The 18,434-nt window shown below is 34.4% G+C and overlaps 1 protein-coding gene across 1 annotated transcript in view; it reads right to left on the bottom strand.

The window, feature by feature from the left end:
• LOC126808510 (fibropellin-1) overlaps window positions 1-18,434 on the bottom strand; it is a 48,432-nt gene that overhangs the window by 17,375 nt on the left and 12,623 nt on the right. The window contains exon 2 of the mRNA XM_050533266.2: window positions 15,064-15,645. Within this exon, the coding sequence (XP_050389223.2) occupies window positions 15,064-15,645 (582 nt within the window). The remainder of the gene's footprint in view (window positions 1-15,063; window positions 15,646-18,434) is intronic.

The raw sequence follows: 18,434 nt of genomic DNA on the forward strand, positions 1-18,434 counted from the left end.
TTCGGCAATCCAACCTATTTTTAGCATTAAAATCTCGGGCATGTTCGATTAAAATGTCAGGCATGTTGGATTAAAACCTCAGGCATGTTGGATTAAAAATAAACTAGATGCATTTGGGCAAAGTGATTACGAGGATGAAAAGAGAGATTATCTGCTACATGTAGGTATTCTTGGAGGGGATTAAACCACATATTATACATATACATACAATAAGTAGGTCAGTACCGAAATATTTACTACAATCTATAGGTATATATTGACTTAGATCCTTATTCAAGGTCTTCGTCGATGCCAAGCTGTGGAACAAAAATAGCCGCTGTGTGTTTTAAACTAGTGTGAAAAACCAAATTCAACAAAAACCGTCTTGTGTCAACAGCACTACTTCTACTAATCAAACTGTTCAACGCATGTTTTTGTCTTGTTCGAGGTCAAAGTTCAAATTTTGTCATTACAGTGAGATTATCTTGGTAGGGTTCCGACATATAGGATAAGCAAAGGCTTAGAGTAAAGACGTTCTAGAGATTTCTTCACAGGGTGGACATTCTCACATTGTATTATCAGTAACCAGAACTTTTACAGAGTAATATTTTCTGCGGATATTTTTCTGTTTTTGTCTTGTGTCAAAGTACAATTTCGGCATGAAACATGAACTGTCTTGGTTTATTCCAGTAGATTAAAGTAGGAATATATGGGTATGGGACAATTCGTCCCCTCATGATGTAAAAACTAGCATCAAAACTGAGATTTTAGGATATAAAGTAAAGATTAATTCCGTTTTTGATAATGGAACTTTTATTAAAGACAAATTGTCCTAGGGGATGAATAGTCCTGGGGATGAATTGTCCTGGGGATGAATAGTCCTGGGGACAAATTGTCCGTGGAGACGAATTGTCCTGGGATGAAAAGCCCTAGGGGACGAATAGTCCTGATACAAATTGTCCGGGGACAAGTTGTTCTCGGGGGACAAGTTGTTCTCGGGGGACAAGTTGTTCTCGGGGGACAAGTTGTTCTCGGGGGTAAAGTTGTTCTCGGGGGTAAAGTTGTCCTCAGGCAAGAGTTGTCTGGAGACGAATTGTCCGGGGACTAATTGTTATGAGACGAATTGTCCTAAAGCCGGAATATATTGCTGATAATTATTCCTTTTATTAGTTATATAGAGATAGGAAGACATTATACCAGTGGTTCTCAACCTTTTATGAGTTATATAGGAAGACATTATATCTTATAAAAAAACAGACATAATTTACCATTAAAAACAGACATTGTTAACCATTAAAAAAACTATCAAATCAAGTATATAAACAAATTAAGGTATTATAAACGGTCATCTATTGCCTGGTGTATACTTATATTTGTTGATTAACCAGGATTATCTGTACTTATCTACGATAATAACATTGGTACAAAGGTTAGGGATTATACAACTAAATAAAGTATATCACTCCTCTACAACTTATCTACTGAGAGAGAGAGAGAGAGAGAGAGAGAAAGAGAGAGAGAGAGGGGGACTAACATACTAACATATGGTTCAATTTTATTTTAATAATTTGCTTGCGCGTAGGGGTCTTTAGCAGTGGGAGGAAAACGGAGGACCCGGAGAAAACTCAGGAAGTTGGACACGTACAATCAGGGAATTGAAACCTCGCCAGTTGACTCAATGACAGACCTTTTGATACAACACGGCCATCCAACCCCGCTATCTACCGTAATAACATATACATTGGTAGAAACTTTAGAAAGAGTACATTTTCTAATTACATAAAATGTTAGTATAGAATAGAATTAAATGGACATTGATTCTATAATCAAACCTGACCAAGTCATCTATCGAAACTTGTATCAAAAATACCATCCTAATCAAACAATACCATCAACTGACCAAAACTTAGTTTGTATTTCGAAAGCTAAAGTAAACATATTCGGACAACGATCGTTAAAGTATGATTCTGGATAAATTCCCATTGGATGCTTGGAAAGACACCAATCAATTTCTGAGAATCAACTCCATGAGTATTATGTACCTAGCTAACAAAGTGTACTTTTATGACATTACAAAAGTACATCATACAACATTGAAACCAATAGCTCAATTGACAGCACTGTGAAATGGTTGTTTGATGTGTGACTGAAATATGTAAACTTTCCTTCCTTATCACAGTCGTTAATCTATACAGAATGGAGGAAACCTGTGGATAACAATTACGTAACTGTCGATCCATAGAACTGTTGTGTTTATTTTAATGTGTTCAATTACTAAATACCATTCAAACACTATGACTGATGTCTAAGAACAAATGCGTCTATTGTTGTTTTCTAATACTTGAAACAATTGACAAAAAACAACAATAAACAATTAGAAACTAACAATACACCTGACTGTTCTTAGACAATATACATGTACAACTGACAAAAAAACAAACAAAACAACAGTATTAATATATCATAATCATACATATACTACCAGTCTTAACAATATAAAATCAATTTAAGTTGAGGAAAAAAAAAAGGTTTCTTATTATAACTATCCATCTGGGTGTGGGAACATATATGTATGTAATACAGGTAATATAGGTAAAGGTAATATAGGTAAAGGTAAATAATGCAGCTTCTATTTATATGTATATAAGTATTGATCACAATTACTGTAAGACAAGTTGACCTGTCTTGTTTATTACAGTCTATAAATATTCATTACATTAGAGAGAGAGAGGGGGAGAGAGAGAGAGAGAGAGAGAGAGAGAGAGAGAGAGGGGGGGAGAGAGAGAGAGAGAGAGAGAGAGAGAGATGGGGTTTAACGCCCACTTGACACAAACTAGGTCATTTCAGGACCAACATATGGTTCAATTTTATTTCATTAAATCGCTTGCACATAGGGGTCTTTAGTAGTGGGAGGAAACCATGAGGTTGGACACGCTACACTACTCCTTGTCACGTACAACCGGTGAATCGAAACCACAGGAGTTGACTCAATGACAGACCTTATGATACAACGCGCACACGTTAACCATTCGGCCATCCACCGCCCTCCATACTATAGAATGTATATACCAACTTAAATACCAACCATCATAATAACGTCTTTCTGAGAAGTCGGTATTTAAATACCACTTTCTATTTGTTAGGAATAATATTTGAACATTTCACCATTTTATTTGAGACAGATTAGGCTAATCTGCCAGCGCTAAGAACAAGTTTACTTTCTAGAGTGGTGCCATTCCCTCCAATTTTTCAATAATGATTTCTGAATTTCTCTAAACAGTTTCTAAAACTTTTCCCATATTTAAAAGTCTGAACAGATCAGCAATTAGCACAATACTGCTCTGTTTTCAAGAATCTGTAGCTACATGTACGTTAAAGGACAATATTGGTGTCAACAGATTTTACATACACAATAAAATTTGTTAAATAATTTCCAAATATAAAATTAATATTGAAATCTTTACTATGGATGACTGTAACCATGAGGTTAAGATCCCAGAAGTAAATAAAGAAAAAGGGAGAGAAGAAAGAAATGGGGTTTAATTTCCACTCAACACATACCAGGTTATTTTGGGACTAACATATGGTTCAAATGTATTTCAATAACTTGTTTGTGTGTAAGGGTCTTCAGCATTGGGATGTAAGCGGGGGACCCAGAGAAAACGCACACGGTTGGACAGGCGACCCTACATGCAGGTGATTGAAGCCATGCCCCTGGACTTAATGACAGAGAAAATGCGTTTAATCATTTGGTCACTCGATCAATACCCTTTTTAAAAAAAAAGGAAATCAGTTTGTTACTGACTAAAGTAGAATACTCCAACAAAATTCCCCTGAAGAGCAATACCATATAGTAGAGATCTTTATATTAATATCATATTTTGAATCTATCTAACAAGTTCTATCATAAACATGATGAAACTGTAGACTCCAGACTTGTCCTTTAACAGGTATGACATTAACTTGCACTCTGAATCTACTATTGCAATTTATTGGACAAAGTTAAGAACAAGTATGGTGGTTATTTCTTGTTTAAACAGTGCAACATTCTTCTTAGGTTTAAAAAAAAACTATTTTTTGAAAACCAAACATGCAGTAGAGAGAAAAATAACTACAGATATTGAAATTTTAGCTCCATTCATCAAACAAAACATCTGAACTAAACAAAAAACAATGTGAAGAATTCCCATTTAACACACAAGTCACATAGTTTCCTCAACGAATGCCCAGGATCACAGATCTTTAAAAACTACCTTATTTGGATAATAATCGAGAACCTTCTGTGCAAACTAAAGTTTTAAAATTGATGTTCTGAGATAAATGCTTTTGACGAGTTCTCTTTAAGATAGTTTCCACGGGAACATACAAATATAACAATACATTGATTCACAGGCTTATCATATTTCTATCAAAAAATTCAGCTGATTACTTACAGCAGTGTATAAATACAACAGTAAAATGAATATTGTAAATTACATGTACTGTAAATGTATATGCGCTCCCCATATATATATATATATATATATAGAGAGAGAGAGAGAGACAGAGAGGGACAGAGGAGAGAAATGGGATTTAAAATCCACTTGACACAAACTAGGTCATTTCGGGACTAACATATCGCTCAATTTTTTTTCAATAATTCACTTGAGCGTAGGGGTCTTTAGCAGTGAGAGGAATCAGAGAAAACCCATAATGCCCCTTTAAATCTAGCTTATAATTACTTGTAACACTACATACAAGAATAAGGTTTCAAAATTATAGATAGAGGTTTAAAAGCACAATCAAATAAAAAAACACATTTTGGCCCAAACATTATTCAAATCAAATAATTTATAACTTGTATTAATTTGTATCTTTTGACTAATTTGTACAATTCAACCAGTTAATACTGCTTTACCTATTTTAAGAATTTAATCCCCAAATACAATGAGATACAAAGGAGCAGTATGTACATCAACTAAACATTTACAATGGAAAAATCTTCAAATTTTTCTCAAACTCTGTTAGGACTTAATTATACAGAATTACACCAAGACCATTTTCCCATCATTAATTTGTATTCTAAGTTTATTTTGTGAGTCAAAACGTAAAGAAACCTCTCCTTTATTTGATTTTCTCAGAAACAAAATTCTTGAATTTGGTTTAAATAGTAATGACACATTTTTAAAAGTAATTACATTGACATGCCTTGAAATGATTAAAGATACATTATGGGAGATTAGATAGGGAGCTGGCAGTTCTCACTATAATAGTTAAAAACTTGATAATGTAAAGTGAATTTGGTGAAAATTTCAGTCAAATTGAACCACTCTGAACCGAGATTTTAGTGATTGAATTTTGGCCTTGATCGTCATTACTAAAGTTGGTACGATAAAAAACATAGTCTTGATTATCCATTTTTTGATCTAATCATCAATGAGCGTTGAGCAATCAGATCGGATCCTAATCCAGTAAATATCGTGGATTAAGCGATGACATTGAGAGCTGATTATGGTCTGGATAAGTTAATTAATGTCTAATTAATAATTTAGATAACATTTCAGGCCTAAAGAAAGACCTGCATTAAGCAGATTTAGCTCTTGTATAATATACATGTATGATTAATAAATATCTATGCCATTTAGGATGTAGTGGGAAATGGCAAAATGTTCCGTCAATCTTTTAACACCTTATTCCTTCATATAAAAAACAATTTCATTTACTGTTTTTTAAACAAACAATAAAAACAAGGTATCGAAAAGAAATCCAAAACAACCCATGGCCAGCGTCTATGACTACTGGTATATTAAAACTATAAATCCTTTTCTTTAAGGGAATAAACATCAGCCATTTTAAACTGAATTCAAAGTAATGGATCTTATACACTACTTCAAGGGGCGGGGGGGTTGGGGGGTTGGATGGCCGAATGGTTAGCACATGCACACATTGAGTCAACTGGAGTGGCTTTGATTCCCCGGCTCTGTCTCTCTCTCACCCTCAAGGGACGCTCTCAAGGGGCACATATTACATATTATGACTTGTTAACACTTCTCAAAATAGCAATGGCAAAATTGCAGTTTGTGATAAATTATTTGTTTATCTTGGGCTTGTACACGCAAGTTTGAATCTATACCGTTAATTTCATTTTTGCTGTTCATTTGAAATACAATTTAGATTTGATTATTCCCAAAGGAATACATCTTTAAATCGATCACGTTTAATATATTTTAGGTGATATTGATTTACTGAATATGTTTTTACTCACACTGAAATATACATGGACATATATAGGTCTATATCGATTTGTTCGATATAAAAAAACAATTATTTTCACTTTCACATGTTTATCAAAACACCATTTTATCAAACTCTCAATAAAAAAATCTTTATTTATAAAAGAGAGAGAGAGAGGGGGGGGGGTTAACACCCACTCGACACAAACCTGGTCATTTTGGGACTAACATATGATACAATTTTATTTTTCAATAAATTGCTTGCACATACATGTACATGTCGAGTTCTTTAAGATGTGGGTAGAAACTCCCAAAGTTTGTTATTTATAAAACATGCGTCCCTCACAGACAGATTACTGTTAAGAAAATTGGTGATAAAATCCTGTCTGACACTAAAATCATACTTATTGTTGTAAGAGACATTTTAAAATGTTTAAAATAAACTACTTTCAATTTTGGTTTATTTTTAAACTACATACGTTTGGACAATCAGTTTCTATGATGATAATTCTGACGCTACCATATTCCCGAAACATATTCACGAAATATTAAACAAGACTACAACATAAATACAATTTGGCTCTCCTTAATTCAAGAAAATGTAGAATTAAGAAGAGTTTTGTACGGGAGCTGTTTTCTCATTTTTGAAATCGGCAAGAGCTTTTTATGGCTCCCGCACGATTTTATAAACGTGAAGAACTGTTTATTGAGTTAATGGATCGATAGTAAATATAAATACAAGTTTTGATAAATATGGATTGTATTTCCCAGACATCAAACAGATGATGTGAAATATGCCATTATTTGTCGTATTGTGATCAATAAATGCCATTTTGATATGAAGTTAGTTTCAAAAGGAAATTACAGGCCAGAATTGAATATAAATATCGTTCACAATCAATCGTTGAATTTTTTTTTCTCTTAAAATATGATTTAACGTGAGAACTATTTCATTTATCAGACTTATGGATTGTATACCATCACAAACAACATTAATTCAGATTCTAAAACAATGGAAAAACAACATGGACCTAGCTGGGAGAATGCCTTTGATGGCCGCCAAAACAAAATACCTGTAAACAGGAAGTAGAATAATCAGTGTTTAAACTTACCGTCTGTTGTTTGAGCAACGATGAATCGGACAGAAATCTGTATGATGATAAAAACAACGTTAAACTTCATTGTTGTTGATCCAAATGTTTACGAAATATTAACACATATTATATCCGTTCGAACTATAGACTATCCGTATTCCTTATTCCTGGTATAAACTATAATAGATTATCGTTATTCCTTATTCCTGGTATGAATGAATAACACAGTCAAATCACTAATCACAAACTTATTCTCACTAACTAGGCCCAATGTACTTTCATATCCTCTTTAAATTTATATATAAAATTCTCAACGAACAATGTTAATTTAATATCCAGTAATAATAAGCTTTTTTAATAATTTTTTTTAAAAGAACGCTAATTAACAATAAATCAATTGCTTGAAACTTTAATTTCTTTACGTTTACAAATTTCTGTGAATTTTCTCGACTAGGATGATGATGATGAACTGAATGACTGTAGAATTCAGTATATCTTGTACATCTATTTAAATAATCGTGTTTACAAACTTGTGGCAAGAGAAGGATATATTTCAACACAATTAAAATCCAGCTTAAATCAAATGTTGCACTCAATTCTCATGTACGCTACCTATATATTTAACATTCTCTACAATTATCAGGTAACAAAGCCCAAAAAAAAGGATTTTATGAGAATGTGGGACTACAGGTACACCCTTATTATATCCCTTTGTGTAGAACACGATAATAATAGAAGCCTAAAGTCGATTTAACGATCACAGGTAAACCAGGACAAGACTGCACAGGTATAAATATTCTATCCAATAAACTGTTTAACTACACATCCACACACACAGAATTCAATAACTTCAAATAACTAGTCTAAATCCACATTTAACCTGTGTCAGCCTACAGGTATGACTAATAAGAAAACAACCTAAAGGTGCAACTGGCCCACAACAAGAGAATAACACCCCACATATAACACTTGGGCTACTTAAAAGCTAGTAAGGCTTATTATGCAATCAAGTTGATCCTGACACACTGTTAATATATAGCTAGGCTTCCAACAATCTTAATTGGTCCAACTTGATTAGATAATTGAGTTTAGTCTACCCACATTCAGGAACATTTCAATCATTCTCACCATTTTACTCAATCAATGATCAATCGAGGACGGTGTCATCAATCAACCGGGAAGCCAAGAAATGTTAGTGGTTCAATCATTATCAAGGTACACCTCTCCTTCAAATAATATTCTAGGCTTGACCTCTTACACACATGGAAATCACTCAACCATGCTCACTGGGACGTTCTTTCAAATCTGGATGCTTTCCCCCATATCAAAGTTACCAGTAAACTAGTGAAAATTAACAAGTTTCTAACTGTCGTTGTTTCGAACAGTCAACCTGTAATGTCAATACACTGGTGAAATAAACAATAGGATTCTAGTTACAGCCAATAGCTATCCTTGTCTCACTCTCCATCACAGATAATACAAGCGTTCACCTTTTCAGTTAGACTAATGGAGACTGGGGTTAAAGAGGCCTATTTATAAAGTGAGATTCATTGATAAAATTTGAAAAACATTCCTTATTTTCATGATGGAAAATGAGTCAAATATCAAAACCTTCATCTTATTGCCTACCCTGATTGAATTTTTGTGCAACAGCTTTTAAATTAAAAGATAGGCAATGATTGAAGTTGTGGACAATTTTGAAAGAAAAATAATCTTTAATTTGGGGGCATATTCATTCTTTGTTGCTGATTTTCGGATCCACAAAGTGCAAGAAAGTCAATAAACAGGTTCTGTACCTATATTTAACAACAGATAGTAAATAAGGCTGATTAAAGCCTACAACATAGGTTAGATACCATTTTGGCCTTGATGTTCATCGACATTGAGGCATTATCTCATAGATTTACAGATGATTACAATAAACATATAAATTACTGTGTGATTTTAGATGCCCTTCATTTTTTGGATCAATATGCCATTTGGTAAGATTACTTTTTATTGCATAACCTACATATTTTGTAAGCCAAAATTTTCTTTTTATTCTGTGAGAGAGAGAGAAATGGGGTTTAACGTCCACTCGACACAAACTAGGTTATTTTGGGACTAACATTTCGTTCAATTTTATTTCAATAATTCGCTTTATCTGTGAGGGAGACTGTAGGACCCTAGAAAACCCATGAGGTTAGACAAGCGACTCTACTCCTTGTCACGTGCAATCGGGGAATCAAAACCATGCCAGTTGACTCAATGACAGATCTTATAACCATTCAGCCATCCAACCTTCCTTTTTATTCTGTAATATTGGGCCTTTAAAGACAGCTAATTGCTTACTACGTTGTGACTTTACCTCGGTAAGTTGTGTAATAGATTACGTTTATAGGAAACTAAAATAATATTTGATTAAGGGATACTATCCCTTTAAAAAACAAAACGTGGAACAACAAACATGAATAAAGTAAAAGTTTACTGTAGAATTATTTAATTAGGTTAAGTTGTTCTGCCTGGTTTGTATTCTATAGAACAATAGACTACTATTTTCATTGTTTATCCTGACTTAACTAAGAAACCTACAATAATCATAAAGTAAGCAATGTTATCCTTGCTTTCTTCTAATTACCTAACTGTCTGTAACTAAACAAATTATTTTCAGTATGCTCACATAGGCTTATCTGTATTATATCTTTTTGTCATTAAGGATGGTTGGCAGGTTTGGGTGGGTGGGGGGGGGGGATAGGCCTACAATAATGTATCGAATTAGCTTAAATATATGAAATATGTAATCAATGAGTATTTATAAACTATGAAATCCATGACCTTTTATAAACTATAAAATTCATGACCTTTTATAAACTAGTGGAGTCGTTCCATCAGAGACAGTTTCTAAAGGAATTAAGAAAACCCATGATTTTTTGTAAATATTAATCAACAAGTTTTTGTAAAAATATAAAATCAATGAGGTTTTTTTTAAAATATATAATCAATGAGTTTTTGTAAATATAAGACAAAAAGTTTTTTTGTAAAATATATAGCCAATCAGTTTTTGTGAGGATAAAAAAAAAAAAGTTTTTGTGAAGATAAAAAAAAAAGTTTTTGCGAAGAAGAAAAAAAGATTTTTTTGTAAATATATATAAAAAAAGATTTCTTTGTAAATATATATAAAAAACGATTGTTTTGTAAATATATATATAAAAAAGATTCTTTTGTATATACCGGTATATATAAAAGAAATTTTTTGTAAATATATAAAAAAGGAGTTTTTTGTAAATATATAAAAAAGGAGTTTTTTGTAAATATATAAAAAAGGAGTTTTTTGTAAATACATAAAAAAAGGTTTTTTGTTATAAACTCTAGGAGTTTTTATCAAATATAAAATCAATGTGTCAATATATTTTAACATTTTGAATGTAACGGACCATTAATTTTGTAGGGCTTACCTGAAAGGTGTTATAAAAACATTTACACATAACTCAATTAGGAAGCTACCTGTAATTAATGCTAATTAAAAGGTGTAATGACAGTAATGAAATGTTAATTATAAAATGGCTTCTTTGATGTACACGTGTGATATATTCCAATCCAGTAATATGCTGTCTCAATGTTTAAGTTATATTACATAATTTTGACAGGTTGGTTTTAGAGAGAGAAATACATGTAGAAAGAGAGAGAGAGAAATGGGGTTTAACGTCCACTCGACACAAACTAGGTCATTTCGGGACTAACATATGGTTCAATTTTATTTCAATAATTCGCTTGTGCGTAGGGGTCTTTAGCAGTGGGAGGAAACCGGAGAACCCGGAGAAAAGCCACGAGGTTGGACAGGGTTGGTTTTAGTCTCAGGGCTATAAGGGTTTCATTATAGAATTATTAAAACATTGGTACATCAAGAAATTTAAATGCTTAATATATCTCAGTGATGGTTTAGGTGATAATTCAAATTTCAACAAGCCCTACAAACTATCGTCAAATCGAACATATCATTAACGATCAACAAAGATTTAAGGCCTCTTTTATTTTTTACTAACCAACAAGCCCACAAAAAATAGTTCTGACCCCTTTAAAATCAACAAGCCTGACGTAACTATCGTCAAATTGAAATTATCTTTTTTTTTTACTAACCAACAAGCCCACAAAAACGAGTTAAGACCTCTTCAATTTGTTTTAAAACTTCAGGTTTAAACTTATTGAAAATCAAATCCTTTACATATCATGAGATGAATTAAATATCATATTTATATCAGACTTTTGGGGGGGGGGGGAGGGTTGGGGGGCCCGAATGGTTAGTGTGTGCACTGTATCATAAGGTCTGTCATTGAGTCAAATGACTTGGTTTCAATTCCCTGGTTGTACGTGACAAGGAGTAGGGTCGCCTGTCCAACCTTGTAGGTTTTCTCCCACTGCTAAAGATCCCTACGCACAAACAAATTATTGAAATTAAATCAAACCATATGTTAGTCCCAAAATCACCTGGTTTGTGTCGAGTGGCCGTGAAACCTATCTCTCTCTCTCTCTCTCTCTCTCTCTCTCTCTCTCTCTCTCTCCCTCCCTCCCTCCCTCCCTCTCCCTCTCTCCCTCAATCTCTCCTGACTGTTAAATATGGAAACTGAATATTTCAGATAGAAAATAATATAACAACAATAATAAGATGAATACATGACATATATTATGATGTTTATAGACTACAATAAGTAGACTAATGGTTTGTGACATATGACAGTATGAATGATGGATGGACATCAAGTCAATAACTGTAAACAATAAACAAACCATCCTACTAAATGATTGAGTTTTCTTGTTAATACTGTAACCAATGAAATACCAGAACTATATAATCACAAGGAAAACATGGCTACTGTTGGCAACAAGATGGATAAAATAAAGGTGAGTGACCGATGGAAAGGTTCACAAGGAAAAGGAGATATACATAGAGAGAGAAATGGGGTTTAACGTCCACTCGACAAAAACTAGATCATTTCGGGACTAACATATGGTTCAATTTTATTTCAATAATTGGCATGCGTGTCGGGGTCTTAAGCAGTGGGAGGAAACAGGAGGACCTAGAGAAAACCCACGAGGTTGGACTGGCAACCCTACTCCTTGTCATGTACAACCGGGGAATCGAAACCACGGCAAGTTGACTCAATAACAGACCTTATGATACAGAGCGCATCTGCTAACCATTCGGCCATTCAACCCCCCAGAAGGAAAAGGACACAAGATTTTCTGTCTATACTTCAAATATTATGTCCACAGTTAGTGTCAGTGTTGAGATGTTACTAATTTTATTTTCAGAAAATGAAAGTTTTAAGCCAAAACTGAAACTAAAACAAGTAAACAAACTGACTTCCTTTAATATTCTGAACCCCAAAATTTAAATGTACAGAATTCACTAATGGATATATCATAATATTCGGACATACATAAAACAGCCAATAACTCTATGTGCATATCATCAACCTTCTTTTACTCCAAATTAACACAACTCTGAATTTCAATACGGTTCCTCACTTGGATTAAATAAACAATCTTATTCAGGCTTTAAAAAAAAACGTAAAATGTTTCAGTTAAAAGGGCAGTAAGGCAAAAATTTAACCTATGACTCTGTATTTTGATAGGGTTGCTCTTTAGGACTAACCAAACACGCCCAGGAACAAAATAATCAAAAACTGTCTCTTGTAGAGTATTTTCAAGGTTTTAGTGACTTTGGTGGCCAATTTAATTATATTTGATAATCTTCTATTGTAATAATATTATGGCTTTGACTAATTATTGTTTATAGATTCATACACACGCAAAACAACAGGTGAAACAACGGAAATCTGTCATATTAATATGATACATGAATTGAACTAAAGGTATAATAAACAAATGGTCAGGAATGCAATGTATCTGTTGATCAAATTTAGTAATACATGTACATGTAAGTCCCTCCCAGAGTGCAAGGTATGGAGTATTTTTATTCCATATTTAGAATCTGGGACTGTGGTCAGTCTATGACGTAAACCAATTGGGGTGTGGGTGCTATGAAACAGAGTGGGGGGATAGCATTGGGCAGAACTCACACTGCCTGTCATATATCAGCCATTTACTTATTTGAGAACGAGGAAGATTTGTGACTAACACTACGAGTTTTATGCAATAAAAGATAGAAACTGAACATGAACTGTATTTATATTTTTAGTCACGGAATTGAAGGCAACGTGAACATTAAAGATCCAAAAGTGCAGCAGTATTGATATTGACTTATTTGTCTGTTCAACATAAGGCCAAATAAATCTGTCATGTAATGAAGACGGGCATACGCCATAGAGTGTGCTATGAGGGAAATTTTGACCGGACAGCAATGCTATGGCCTACTCTTATATCGAATTCCAACTACCAATGGATCTTTAGCGTGCACGCCAATGTGTAAACGGGACCTCGGTATTTTGTCCCATCCATACGACTATACGTGGTCCCTTGTTAGGCCCTCAGTCATGCGCCACTGACAAGGAGGAACCACGCCAGAGAATTCTGATGAACTTTCTTGGTCACATGCAGGGATTGAAGCTGTGACCTCCAGGTTAGCGAGCCAACGTCCTACTCACTGAGTCATCGTGGCTCCCTGTCATGTAATGGTGTATAATCTGTCAATTGTTTTCATTGAGAAGAAATATGTCTAAAAATGAGACCTGGCCAGACCTGGCCTCAATTAACAATTTCTGCCAAGTTTTGTAAATATTCATGGGTAGATTCAGAAGGATAACAGAGCTAAAAGATTGGTTACTCTGATATATACTACGGTGGATAGTTACATATTTAATGATATACTACTTTAGATCAAGACATTGCAATGAAGAATTTGGAAATACATTTACAAGTAAGTTGGAGCAGGGCAAAGAGACAAGAATAGAGTCAACAGTGGTCTGAAATTGTAAGAGTTATGCCCCTTTAGTCTTCAAAGGTTTAAAAACAAAAGAATATTTGTGACTGTTCTAATATTTTTCATTTTACAAATGTACATTAATAGGTATATTAATTTTACTGATTAAAAGGCTCCCAGAATTTAAATGAAACATTTTTTAAGTTTATTGTATAAGTTAAGTGTTTAGGAATATCTGAAGAGTTATGTCCCTTTAGTATTCAGACAGGAGAACCATGTTTTTCATGTTTGTATGACACAATAACAAAAACAGTGAACTCTTTGTCACTATAATACCCAAATGGAACATTCATAGCCTACAGCAGATCTGTTAATCTTGACATTCCTTTAATATCTTTTACCATAAATGACTTCAATTCAATCTGATTAAAACACAGATCGTTTTTTATAGTTCAAAATTTTGTTTTACTTGTCTTTACTACACTAGGATCTGGAAGAGTTGTTGTATAACCCACGTTCTGGGTGATGTGAGGGATTAGCCAATGAAGCGGTCTGCGAGTTTTTGGCGTGAGGTACATAGAACTGTGGGTAACCCACTAGAAACATCAATGCTGATTGGGTAACATCATAGGGTCTTTACCAGTAGGAGGAAACCAGAGGACCCAGAGAAAACCCACAAGATTGGACAGGCGACCCTACTCATTGTCACTTACAACCGGGGAATCGAAACCCTGCCAGTTGACTCAATGACAGACTTTATGATACAAAAAGCACATGCTATCCAGTCGGCCATGACCCTACTCCCCCAACATGATTGGCAGTTCTGCTGTATTATGTTTTAAGGTCTGATTTATAGAATGAACTCACTATTCACTTTTAAAACACAAAACAAAAGATGAAACAACATCATCGTACTTACCTAATGAGCATCCAGGTCTTGATGCTAATAGACAATTATTCCATATCACTCCGCTTTCAATAATTCCTGGTTGATTAAAGTTTACTCCGGGTCCCTGATAAATACACCCGACAAAATCCTTCCCCACCTCTAATTGACCGCTATTTAATTCATTTGAAAATAAATACTGATGTAATGATGACGTCATACTCGCTACAACACGATTATACAACAACGTCTGACCCCGAGCTACCGTTAAATTCACGTTACCGAGATAAAAACGTAAACCCACGATATACCACATATTATTATTGAATACTCCCATAACACGAAATGTTGCTGTATTGTTCGCAACATTCCACGATAGCACTATAGATCCATTATCCAGTCTTAGATTGATGAATTCCGTGTTAACTTGTTGCGATAATAGTCCTCCGTTTGGGGAGCAAGTACGGAATGATAATTGAGTAAATGAACGTAAACTCCACGTATCTGGCAGGATAAGTTGTGATGTATGATTAAAATAAGCTATATTTTTAGTTGAAGTAGTGGTAGTGGTTAATGATGCTGCATTTTGTAGAATGTGTAGAAAAAACACCACACCTGAAAAAAAAAAAAATAGCATTTTATTACTTTGAGAGAAATCAAAGTAGCTAAGTCTCTAACGCAATATCATCCAAAGTCTACGTCAATCTATTAAAATACAGATCTATCTTTTGTTTCGTTTATTTATACTTTCGATGGCCTACACTACATGGAGATCTGACAAGTTGTACTGGAAGGTCGTGTCAGGGATCATACGAGTGGCTTTTGACTCTATGACGTCAGACATTGATTAATCAATCAGCGTTGATGTTTCTAGTGGTTTACCCACAGTTCCATGTAAAGCATGCCAAGAAGTACATGTAGCCGTAACAGATTGTTTCATTGGCTAATCCCTCACACCATCCAGAGAGCAGGTTGTATAACAGCACTTCCAGATCCTAGTGTAGTACAGACCAGTAAAACGAAATTTTGATATAAAAAACGAAACGAAATAGGATCTGTGTTTTAATCAAATTGATGTATTCGACATTGAAAACACAAATTATTTGTCAATTTAAATCAACATTGATGCTGTGATCTTACTGGGAAAAGATGGGCTTCTCATATCCAATATGTAACAAGGGACTCAAAGAACGGGGCTAGACATATTTTACAAGTCATGTCAAATGGTGACCACATATTCTTATCTGGAGAGCATGCACAATAAATAATATCAATGTAGACTGGAATAACCAGTCTCTACAGGTTGCCATTCGATTGAGACTTCTGGCGTACAGTATTTCGCTGAACATACCTGATTTGAAATTAGAGTAAAAACAGAAACGATTGAATGTAAATCATTTTATATTCATATTACATTATTATATGCGTTGCGACATATTTGTGTCAATTTCTAACCCTAACCCTTGTGTCAATTTCTAGGTCCCAAATATTAGATCATAAGGCCTGTCATTGAGTCAACTGGCGTGGTTTCGAATCCCTGGGTGTACATGACAAGGATTAGGGTCGCCTACCCAACCTCGTGGGTTTTCTCCGGGTCCTCCGGTTCCTCCCACTGCTAACTGCTAAAGACCCCTACGTGCAAGCAAATTATTGAAATAAAATTAACCATCTCTCTCTCTCTCTCTCCCTCAAATATTAGCGATTTAGTTCCTTTAAATGTGATTAACGTACATGTACCACATGTACTTCTCATCATCAGCTTTAAGGGATATATTCCTAGACAATTCCCTTATTTCAAATTCCAGTTGTGAGGGGTTTCTTTAACGTCCACGCCATGGAGTGTTTAACATCCTACTGTTCTGCTCCGACTGGACTAATGAAGACGGGTATACGCCATACAGTGTGCTATGAGAAAAATTTTGCACGGACAGTGGTACTATGGCCTACTCTTATATTGAATTCCAATGGTCAGAGGTTCTTTTATGTACACGCTAATGTGGACACAGAACCTCAGTTTTTTTTTGTCCCATCCGAACAACTGGACACTAATGTTTGACAATTTGCTATTGAAGACACAGAGATCATTTATATTGAATAAAATCATTTATGTATAATAAATCAGTAATTGTATTTCTTATCAATTGGCAGGATGGAGGACGAAGGGCCTGACAAGGAGAGCTGTCTAGTCATTCGGATGGAACAAAAAATCGAGGTCCCGTGTACACATTGGTGTGCACGTAAAAGATCCATTGACAGTTGGAATTCAATATAAGAGTAGGCCGTAGTGCCGCTGTCTGGGCAAAATTTCTCTCATAGCACACTGTATGGCGTATGCCCGTCTTCAGTTAGCCCAGATCGAAGCAGAACAGTAGGACGTTAAACCTCATTTCATTTCATTTCATTTCCTTATCAATTGTCTTTATGTCTATAACATTTTATGGTCAATGACAAATCAACACAAAAGTTTGGGGATTTTGTAACTGAACACCATGACATTATTCAGATAGTGTTAACATGATCCCTCAGCCCGTAGAAGATATCGTTATCGTATCGTTAAAGCTCAAAGATGCCAAAATACAGGTGAAATAAACGAGTTAAGAGCACATACAATTGCCATAATATTTATAAAGCAGTGGCCGAATCGTTCAGCTGAATCAATCGGTGTTGGAATTCGCCCAGTGTGTCCACTGTCATTCGGCCGAATGATTAGCCCAAATCAAACATGTTTGAAAATTTGGCCAAATTATATTCGCCTTGTGTGTCTGCTTCGTCAAAGCATTCACTCATTAGCCAATCACCACTCATCATCCAATCATACCGAGAAGTCATGTGATTGTTTGAAGACATGGTCGCCGATTGATTTGGTCGAAACGCCGATTCGGCTAATGTGTCCATCGCTTCAGCCCTTTCGGTGCAGATGTTATATAACCCCCATTACTTTTCATTTCATATACAATCAAAAATATATTTATTAAAAACATATTGATCCAAAAAATAATTAAAATTGATTAATTACAACTTTATTTAAGGCCATTTGAAGTTTACATTGATTTCTGCTAATTTCACACTGACATTCTTATGTGTCTTAATAATATATAATTCACTGATTGATTAATGCACAAGAAGAATATACAATTCAATTGTGTAACCCAGAAACATAAAATAGTGTAGTTTTAATTAATGGTATCTGTATCTTTAAATCATAATAATGCTTTATTACACAACTGCATAGTATATACACAAGTATTTATTAACAGGATGAAATAGGACTGAGAAATGGTGTCAAGAGTCAACTTTGTCAAAATTCCATTCTCCACAAATATTTACCTATATAATTGAGCTCTAGTGAGTACAAATAGGGTCTACTTATAAATGGCGACCCCTTACAATAGGGTCAATATACT

Source organism: Patella vulgata, chromosome 1 (genome assembly GCF_932274485.2).
Source record: "Patella vulgata chromosome 1, xgPatVulg1.2, whole genome shotgun sequence".
Lineage (NCBI taxonomy): Eukaryota > Metazoa > Mollusca > Gastropoda > Patellidae > Patella > Patella vulgata.